Here is an 11,117-nt window from a genome sequence, read left to right on the forward strand (position 1 = left end):
AACATGGTCATTTTCAATCTAGATTTTTATTTGCTGAGTTTTAAAATTCAAGTTTATACCTTAAACAACAGTGCCTAATGTGAAGATAGATTACAATGTTAAATGCTGTACAATTACAGTTGGTGCTTTAATTGAAAGTGAAATTTAACAGCAGCATTAAATAATTTTAGAATGATCCATAATTTTATTAAATAACTATCAAAACTATATTTCTCTTCTATATGCACATTTTTTCCATTATAGCATACATATTTAAATTTTGCTATTTTCATTTATTTTGCTGAAAAAAATTTTTTTGCATTGCTGTAGTCTTTAGAATTTTACTTTAAATGGCCACATGATTTTATTTTTTTGACAGACAAACATGGATTTGAACCTCACTTTGCTAGAATCCAGTCCTGCGATTCTGGGAAAGTTTCTTTGAATAGCTTTGTTGAGTTATAACTGGCATACAGTAAACCACCCAGCTTTAGGATCCACGCTTTGGTCATGCTGGCACCTGCAGTATGCACCTGTGAAAGTACCGCCGCCGTCAGGATAATGAGCGTCTCCCTCACCCCAAATTTCCTTCTTGTGCTTACGTAATCCCTCCCTCACACCCCATTGTAATTATTTTAGATTCACCCATGGCATTGCTATGACAATGACAGAGCATTTGAATCAGGTGACATAAAAAGACAAAAACTGGAAACTTTTGAAAGAGGCAACTTGACCTTCCCTTATGACGCTGGCTGTGGCCCCACAGGCCAGACTTCTCTGGGAATTGACGTCAGGGTCAGGCTCCCTGGGGTGTCCTCAGCCTGAGGAGGGTGTCAGTCATGTCCCGCTGGATATGATGGCCTAATTTTTACATATATCCTTTCCTTCAGGCTCCATGGTCAAAACTCCACTTTCAAACAACTCTACTTCTGGCTTCCACCTGTGGATTTGTGTTTGCTTTTTTTTTTTTCCCTCTAAAATAATCTTTATTTTCAAATTTCCCCAAATCCGATATTTCCATTTCTCTCATTCTTTGCACACTGTCTTGGGTGTTAAGTTGTGCCTTTTAGCCCTAAGGGCTATAACTCATGCCAAAAAGTAAAAAGTAAAACTAACAATAGAGCAAGTAAGGTGCTACTGGAAGACCATTCTGGGCTGTAAAAAGAAGCACGTTCCCCTGGCTGCTCTGGGATTGTGTCACCTGTAAATTTGTGTCCATAGCCTGAGAAAGTCCTGAGAGACTTTTGACCTTATCTTTGTTTCAGAAAGCCTCCGAAGAGCAGAGGCTGGGGCTGGCTCACATCACAGATAAGCCCCTGAAGGTGAGTCACTCCAACAGTTTCAAGTGTGTTCTGGGGCTTAGAGGCTTCCAGATGCACTCCCACCGCTTGACACTAAGGGGCAGCAAGTACAAAGGAAATAGCTAGTCCACTTCTAAAGCCACACAGGAACCAAGCGGAAACTATTCAATACCTTGCTTTTAAAACCCAAGAACAAAGGATGTAGAGTCCATAGTCTCATGTCTTGAATGAGATTACCACGTTACAATGTTTTTTACTGGTGTACAATTAACAATATAGTGATTTGATATTAATATACATTACAAAGTGATCACCACCCTGTCTTAGTTATCTCCCGTCACCATCTGAAGTTGTTACAGCATTATTGACTATGTTCTCCATGCTCTTCATCACCTCCATGTGACTTATTTATTTTATAACTGGAAGTTTGTATCTCTTAATTCCCTTCAACTTTTTCACACCACCCATACCCATCCCTTTGGCAACAACCAAGTTTGTTCTCTCTATCTATGATTCTGTTACTGGATTGTTTTGTTTGCTTATTTTGATTTTTAGATTCCACATATAAGTGAAATCATATCGTATTTGTCTTTCTCTGTCTGACTTATTTCACTTGGCATAATACTCTCAATGTCCATTCATATTGCCACAAATGGCAAGACTTAATTCTTTTTTATGGCTGAATTTATATAACTTTAACATCTTCTTTATCGATTCATCAGTTGATGGACCCTTAGGTTACTTGCATATTGTGACTATTGTAGATAATGCTGCAGTGAACATAAGGGTGCATATGTCTACAACATCACAATTTTAAAGTTTTTATTTATTTATTTATTTATTTATTTTTAGAGAGAAGGGGAAGGAGGGAGAAAGAAAGGGAGAGAAGCATCAATTGGTTGCCTCTCATATGTGTGCCAATGGGGACCGAACCCACAACCCAGGTGTGCACCCTGGCCTGGAATCAAACCCGCAATCTTTCACTTTGCAGAATGACACCCAGCCCACTGACCACACCAGTGAGGCCTACAACATCACAATTTTAAATATCTATTCTATTAAGAGTTTTGCCTGCCAACTGAATTCTCCAAGTAAATTAATTTGTCGTTGAATATGATTTAAATATAATATTGCTGAGACCCACATGCTCTGTAAGACTTACCCATTTTAGTGTACTTATAATTTTAGCAGCTTAACCTGATAATATTTAGTTTCAAATTCAAATACTATAGTTTTTAAAATGACTACCCCCTCCCACCCCATCTCCCTCTCTCTCTCTCCCTTTGATGAAGCAATTTTTAAAAATTTAGAATAAAGGCAAGCAAACAATTCTTTAGACAGGTAGACTAGACAAGGCTTAACTCTAGAGATCTTACAGTTTCCCTCTGCAAGTCTTGCTCATCAATCACTCTATCCGTCAGCAAAGATTTCAGAGCATTTCCATCATATGCTTGATCCTGTGTTAATGTGGAATGCAAGGATGAACCAGATTAATTCTGGCATCGGAACTCATTCAAAGTCTGGAGAGTGAAAAGTGTATGGGCAGGGAAAGAAAGTGCCTTTAGGAACGTGTGGTAAGGGCAATGATAAAAAAGACAAGGAGATGATTGATCCAGGGGACAAGAGAGGACAGGGGTGGAGGTTGAAGAGCTGGGAAAAGTGCAGGAAAACTTCCAAGAGGAGACATTTGACTGAGCATTAAGGAGTAAACAGAATTAGCATTTCAGGCGGTGGACCCAGAACAAAGGCTGAAGAATGAGAGAACATGCAGGCAGGGCCAGGCCTCTGAATGTCTAGGAGTAGGGAGGTTGATTTGTGTTTAATACAAACTACTCTGACACTGAAATGCAGATCAGAATGGAGGGAATAGACAGAAAGAGCTGTAATAGAGACCAAAATTTATGAAGTTCTGAAGGTGGTAAAGAATGGAGAGAAATGGATGAGTCCAACTGATGTTTAAAATTAGTCCCAAAAGCTGGGTGATGGGGGCAATTGGACGACATCGGTTTTGTTTTGGTCCTAATTGAATTTGAGAAGCTTGCAGAACAATCTGGTAGAAATGGGGTCCAGCAGACAGTTGGATAGGTGGTTTTGGAGATTAGCAGAGAGCTCTGGTCCAAAATATATGATTTGGGGAGTGACTGAAATTTTAGAAGTAGCTGTAATCTCTTGGAGAACAATGGTTAAGAGCTGGAGAGGAGAAAGTGCATTCAGAATTGAGGATACCCAGAAGAGTGTGGTCACAAAGCCATAGGCGTATTCTTGGATAGGAAGACCCAGCATAAAAAAGGTGTCAATGTTCACTGCATCCATACATTTAATACCACCCAGTAAAAATAGCAACAAGATTTGCTCCAAGGGCAATGTTCTTTCGTCATGTTTACACAGGGCCAGATAATCTTGACTCTGTAGGTACATTCATCCAGCGGAATAATATGCAACTTTAATGAAGAATGGGGTAGATCTATATGTGCTTATACAGCAGGATTCTAGGATACATACAATGAGGTTTGTCTGGAAAATGTCCAGCCATTGTTAATATAACAAGAACAGTTTGCGCAACATCGATGTAACCTGGCAGCCCAGGAGAATGAATTGCTATGTACATGTGGGAACAATGACAACTTCACTGTATTAGTTGGGGGTGTGTATGCAGTAGGCGCCATTGAGTGAGCATGTGTACTCTGTGGCCATCTCAGTCAAAATGAGTGAGTAGAGCAATGAATCTCAGCAGATTTTGCATTAAGCTTGAACATTCCTCTGTGTTTTTTTGTGAATCATCAAATCACCCAGGTGACTCAGACTCCCTACAGCCCAGATTTGGCGCCCTGTGACTTCCGGCTTTTCCAAAATTATAACCACCTTTGAAAGGGAAGAGATTTCAGACTGTCAGAAAGTACAACGGGGCAGCTGATGACAATTGGGAGAACTGTGTGAGGTCCCAGGGCACACACTTTGAAGGGAACTGAGGCATTATTGTCCTATGTACAATGTTTCTTGTATCTTGTCTCTTCTTCAATAAATGTCTTTATTTTTCATAGTACATGGATGGATACTTTCTGGACAGAGCCCACGTGTTTTTTTTTGTTTTTTTTTTTTGGTAAGGAGAATAGCTGACATATGCATAGCACTTACTATGTTCATATTTTAACTTATTTAATCTGTTCTTTTTTGTGGGGGGAATACTACTGTTATCCCATCAGTACAGACTGGGAAACTGAGACACAGAATGTAAATGACTGACTAGCCCAGGATCACACAACTAGTTAGTGGGAGTGGTGAGAGTTGAAGCCTGGCCGTCAGTCTGTGCTTTTCACCAGAAGGGTAACTGAGGGGGACGATGGTGGGGAATGGTGGAGAGAGAAATTTACTTTTATTTCATAATCTTGAGTAGTCCACATATTATTATTGTTTTACCATATGCATTATCACTTTAATAATAAAGAAAACTAACTTGAAAATATTTGGTAGAGTATTCAGGTGGTAAGAAGGAGGGGGATGGACTGGTTGAAGCTCTATCCCAACAGACTTATTAAAAGGAAATTAAAAGGAGATACTGGTTTGCTTTTTATATAATTATATTTCAGTTCCTAGGGGACAGACACAGTGGTCAGTTTCTGGCTTTAGTTGTTTTAGTGATTTTTTTCTTTGTTAAGTCTTTCTCACTTGGAAATCCCTACCTCATGGATTCCTACATACACAGCTGCTCTGGGCTTTATTAGTTGCTCTGGGCTTCATTCTATTTCCATTTTTTAACTATGAAATACATTACAGTAACTGAAAAAGTTAAAATCAATAGAAAAGGTGTAAATGAGGAATCTTAGTCCCAACTACTCTGTTCCACCCTCTTTCCCCCTTGCCCATTAGAGCACTTATTACTTTCTTACTATCCTTTCAGTGACTCCTTATTCAAATGCCAAACATATATGCATATATATATATATATATATATTTTTTTTTTCCTTCTTACACAGTCAGGATTCTGCTTTGTGCTTTGTACCTTTCTAGATCAGCACACAGAAAACTTCCTAATTAAAAAAAAAATTAATTATGCTATTACAGTTGTCCCAATTTTTCCCCTTTGGCCTCCGTCCACCCAGTAACCTCATTCCCTCCAGCAATTACTCTCCCTTAGTTTATATCCATGAGTCCTGCATATAAGTTCTTTGGCTTCTCCATTTCCTATACTGTTCTTAACACACCCCTGTGTATTTTGTACCCATCAATTTATTCTTCTTAATTCCTGCACCTTTTTCTCTATTCTCCCCTTCCCCCTCCCCACCTGATAACCCTCGAAATGATCTCCATACCTATGATTCTGTTCCTGCACTGCTTGTTTGCTCAGTTTGTTATTTAGATTCAATTATTGATAGTTGTGAATTTATTGCCATTTTAATGTTCATTGTTTTGATCTTCTTTTTCTTATATAATTCCCTTTCGCATTTCATATAATAATGTCTTGGAGGTGAAGAACTCCATTAGTTTTACCTTACTGAGAAGCACTTTATCTGTCCTTCTATTCTAAACGATACCTTTGCTGGATAGAGTAATCTAGGTTGTCATCGTCGTCGGCAGCCGTCCGTCTCAAGAGACGATGGTGTAGCTTCTTAAGAGTCTATCTGGACCGCCGAGAATGGCTGTGCAGTCCGACTCGGGAGTGACACAGTATCTGTCTCCTCCCGTGTTGAATCGACATCTTGCGATGACGCTGGAGTGTCCTCTCCAGTGAAGCTGAAGCTACAGAGCCTGGGCAGGGTGATATGGAGGGTCTGCTGTTGCCCATGCAGCAGACCCCCCCTCTCTTCGCAGCTGAAGGATCCAAGGGAAAGACGGAGTCAATACAGCTTGGCTTCAGGTGCGCCGCAGGAGTTGCCGGTGTTGACTACAACGTCAAACCGCCTTAGGGACTCCGGCTCCAGATTTTCTGTCGGGGTTTACTCCCTTAGCCTTTCCCCTGAAGAGGTATGCCGCAAGGCAGCGGAGGGTTTTTGGAATCAGAGTTTTCCTTCTCTGATGTGCCCTGACTGGTTGTAGGTTGTAGGTTCTCGCTTTTCATTACTTTGAGTACTTCTTGCAGTCCCTTCTAGCCTGCAAAGTTTCTTTTGAGAAATCAGCTGACAGTCTTATGGGAACTCATTTATAGTTAATTATCTGCTTTTCTTTTGCTGCTTTTAAGATTATGTCTTTATCTTTAACTTTTGTCACTTTAATTATGATATGTCTTGGTGTGGTCCTATTTGGGGCCATCTTGTTTGGGACTCTGTGCTTCCTGGACCTGTGTGTCTGTTTCCTTCTCCAAATTAGGGAAGTTTTCTTTCATTATTTTTTCAAATAAGTTTTTAACTTCTTGCTCTTCCTCTTACCCTTCTAGCAACCCTCTGATTTGGATGCTAGTATGTTTAAAGATGTCCCAGAGGCTCCTTAGCCTATCCCCATTTTTTTGAATTCTTGTTTTTTCTTTCTGTCCTGGTTGAATGATTTTTTCTTCCTTGCATTCCAAGTTGTTGATTTGATTCTTGGCTTCATCCCCTCCACTCTTGGTTCCCTGTAGATTTTTCTTTATTTCACTTAATGTAAGCTTCATTTCTGTCTGGGTCTTTTTTATACTGTTGAAGTACCCAATGAATTCCTTGAGCATTCTGATAACTAGTGTTTTGAACTCTTCATTCGGTGGGTTGATTATCTCCATTTTATTTAGTTCTTTTTCTGGAGTTTTGTTCTGTTCTTTCATTTGGGCCATATTTCTTTGTCTCCTCATTTTGGCAGCCTCCCTGTGTTTGTTTCTGTGTATTAAGTAGGACAGGGTAACCTGTGTCACTGCTCTGTGGCTCTGTGTCAGGGAGGGCTCAGAGAGGGGACAATGCTGCTGCCTGGTCTCTGGAGTTTTGACCAAAAGTAAGCTATCTCCCAGCAGTCACCCTGTTGCCAGTCACTTCAGTTTCCCTCCATTATGCCACTGGTGCCCTTCCAGCTGCTGAATCCCAGAGGGCATGGGTCTGCATGAGTTCTAAGTTGGTTGCGATCTTTTAAAGTGGAAACTCTTGAGAATCCCGTGGTTTCTTCTGCTACCCCACAGTCCATTAGTTTTTATAGTCAGAAGTTATAGGAACTTATCTTTCTGGCGCTGGAACCCCATGCTGGGTGGTCTGGCCTGGGGCTGGGATCCCTCACTCCCAAGGTATTCGTTCTGATTTTCATCCACTACGTGTGATGGGGACCACCTGTTCTGCATCACTGTGCCTCTCTGAGCATCACCATGTCTCTGCCCCCTCCTACCTGTCTGGATGAATGTGGCTTCTTTAAATCCTTGGTTGTCAGACTTCCATACAGCTTGATCTTCTGACAATTCTGGGTGATATTTGTTTTGTAGTCAAGTTGTAATTTTTGCTGTAGTTGTGCATAGAGGTGAGGCATGTTTACCTATGTCTCCATCTTGAGTGGAAGTCCTCACTCCTTTTTATAGCTGCACAATTGCGCATTGGGTTAGCTAAACTAGTCTGCTCCGTGTTTATTCCCTTGACCTTGTTATTGGCTTTGCTGAGTAGTCTCCAGTTCTGAACCAGTGTTTTTTCTTTGCTCCTCTGTTTTTAGAGTTTTTCCCCCTCAACAACTCCCTAACAACTGATGGCATCTCTACTCCCTATAAAGGGTGATCACTGAAGGCTTCCTTTGCCTCTCTCTTTGCCTCCTCATCTAATGCACACAATGAACACCAACCCTTCCTGATGACCCTTGGGGAAGCAGCTCACACCTGTTCCTTCTGGTGATTAAAAACAGGCACAGAGGCACTTACCTTCAAATCTCTTGTCATAGGTAATTTTTATGTTCTTGGGAATAGGTGTGCCAAGGTAGAACCCTCAGTATAAATGCATATAATTTAATTGTAAACACCTATTGACAGAGCTGTGGCTTGGCTAGCTAGGTATGGTTAGGTATTTTATTTCTCTTTTTGTTTGTTTTTAACCTGAATTTTAATATGATTGTATTTGTTATCTGATTGCTAACTTACAAACACCTAATATTCTGTTTTAATGGAAGTGTTGGTGTTTCCCCACCTGCTTATTTTGAACAAGTGTCTGAGTTTAGTGGCCTGTCCCTGGAGTGGTCAGCTCTGCTGCCAACATATCCACCCAGCTGGACATGGCCTTGGACACCATGATTATATTCTTCCACTAGTACTCTTGCAAGGAAAAGGACATATTTAAGCTCAGCAAAGGGTAACTGAAGGTGCTCCTACAGAGAGAGCTCACAGACTTCCTCTCTGTGAGTCCCAACATTCCTGCTCATTCAGTTGAGGATGGATAAGCCTTTGTGCTTATAGTCTCCTGTGATTTTGCATTGAGACTCAAAATACAGGGGATGCTAACATGAGAAACCTTTGTTTTCTGTGTACATACATCTATGTGTGGCCTTTTCTGTATTACCTGTGGCTAGGGTTTCCAAGTATGATAAATTATATTTGAGGTTCTCATCAATTCTTCATCTTGCTGGTGCAGCAAAGAAATCGCTAGTTGTAGTTATATAACCACTACCTATAACTATTTACTAGTTACACTAGTTATGCCTGGAGCTTTGTCCCACTGCCTGTAAATTAATATTGTTTATTGGGCCAGAAATGAAGCCTGGGGTACTTTATGCTGTCGTGGCAAATTTTCTGATGAATGACAAATACTTAGAGAGCTATGTCAACCAAGCACAAGCTGATAGGGATTGATGGAAGAAGTGTGTCTGGCCAGTGACCAACTGGGTAGCAAACAGTTAAACATCTCAATATAGCCAAGGGTTTAATAAGCCTACACATGAAACTTTACAGTGCAGTGTTTGGTGCCTCCTCTGAGAGAAACACTTCATTCTGAGGTTTATGGAGCTGCCTCAAATTGACTTGAACACAATGTACTACTCTTGCACGATGATATTCTGTCCAAACTGTACTAAGACTATAGTGATTGTAATTACAACACTCTTCTTCCCACCCTCTATGGAAAAATCTTAAAGTAAAAAAATTTTTAACAGTAATATTTTGAGAACATTTTTTTGTAATCCAAAGACAATTTCATTTTATTTTTAGTACATTGATAGAGTAAACTGTAATGTACATATTTTTCTATACTTTTTAAAAAATCGAGGCATAGTTAACATATAACATTATATTAATTTTAGATGTACAATATAGTGATTTAATATTTGTATAGTGAAATCATCACCACAATAAGTTTAGTTATCTGTCACTATATATAGTTACAAAATTTTTCTTCCTTGTTATAGGAACTTTTAAGATCTACTCTCTTAGTAGCTGCTGTATGTTAAGGTAGTAATTCTTCACAATACCTTTTTAATGATTTTAGGAGTACCCAGGAACTGTTTTTTTTTTTTTTTTTTTCAAATTCAGTTTGACTTCAGTATTATATAACATTTAGAATAAAAGAGTCAGTCAGTCAAACTTGGCACCTTGATTTATTTAAGTGAAATTTATAACTGTTTTTGATCGTTTGATCTTGATCAATTCAATTTAACTTTTCAACCATTTGATGGTTGGCAGCTAATGAAAGGGCAATGGGGCATTCCTGGAGAAATGAACTACTTCTGGGATCATTTCTCATCAACCACTAGTCATAGGAAGGGTGGGTGCTTCACAGTCTTACCATCTCTGAACCCTGATCTCCTCTGTGGGCTTCTTGCTTTACTTGTCACCCATAAATGCAGTCATTCCTATAAGAGCTGCTCTTTATTGTGTGCCTCTTTTTTTGTGTCAGGCGTTGTGGTTAGTAAGGCTGCCAGATAAAATATGGTATGTCCCTTGCAATATACTAAAAAAGCATTCATTGTTCATTGAAAGTTCACAATTAACTAAGTGTCTTGTATTTTTTATTTGTTAAATATAGCAAGCTGGTGCTAAGCACATTTAAAAGTATGCTGAAGTATCCTTCAAATTTGGGCGGAGATATTACTCTCCCCATTTTATATATAAGAAAATGTAAAAATGTTAAGTGATTTGCTCAAAGTTGCATTGTTGGTAAATGGTAGAGCCACTCACAGTATCCTTTTTTAGCTGTGAAACGTTCTTTCCATATTCTCTGCCTGCTTCCCAGTATCCTGGCCCTGACCAATGATGTCCTGTAGTAAATGCATTTTCAGCATCAGTAGCTCAGAATGAGCTGCTGTTTGATCTTCTTGGTCTGAGCCAGAATTATATGGCCCTAGGGAAAGTGATAGACTCATTTAGAATCTGTGCCTGGTTCAAACCTACCTGTAAATAAGCTTTTGGAAACTGTTCTTAGATGCTAAAAATGAAAATAAAAACTTTAAGATAGATTTTTTAAAAGAAAATGCAATTTCAGTTGTCATTATGAATCTCAAAGCCTGGGAATTCGAAATTTTCTTTTTCCTTTTAGTGCCAAAAGAACCCCCTTTGGTTGATAGGATAATGCAAGACCTGGATGCCAATAAGGTCTTGCATTATCTTAAGGACAATGAAGTGGATTTTACTGAATTTGTGGTCATGGTGGCAGCCTTGACAGTTAGTTGCTTGTAATGATTACTTTGTAGAACAGTTGAAGAAGAAAGGAAAGTAAGATAAACAGCAAGCTAATCTAAAGGCAGAACTATATCTGAAGTTAATTGTTATTCATTTATACCCTCCAGATCTATAGTTACTGTAATGTCATTTATAGATATAATATATATATAATTAATTGCTATAGTTTTAAAAAATGATGTATACTTTAACATATTGATTTTAAATAAATATTCTAAATCTCATGTGCCCTACTTTATGTTTTCCTATTTTATTAAAGATGTTATATGTATTTTTTGTTTGTCAGAGAGCATCAGAAAAAC

At 39.1% G+C, this 11,117-nt stretch overlaps 1 protein-coding gene across 1 annotated transcript; it reads left to right on the plus strand.

Annotated features, from left to right (window-relative positions):
* Positions 1–8,408: 8,408 nt before the first annotated feature.
* S100Z (S100 calcium binding protein Z) lies at positions 8,409–10,852 on the plus strand. Its single transcript, XM_090278967.1, is given in 3 exon segments — positions 8,409–8,547; positions 10,673–10,797; positions 10,799–10,852. Coding segments are annotated over 3 exon segments (306 nt in total). The 5' UTR covers positions 8,409–8,420.
* The last annotated feature ends 265 nt before the right edge of the window (positions 10,853–11,117 follow it).

This window comes from Furipterus horrens, unplaced genomic scaffold (genome assembly GCF_987537825.1).
Source record: "Furipterus horrens unplaced genomic scaffold, mFurHor1.1.pri manual_scaffold_5, whole genome shotgun sequence".
Classification (NCBI taxonomy): Eukaryota; Metazoa; Chordata; class Mammalia; order Chiroptera; family Furipteridae; genus Furipterus; species Furipterus horrens.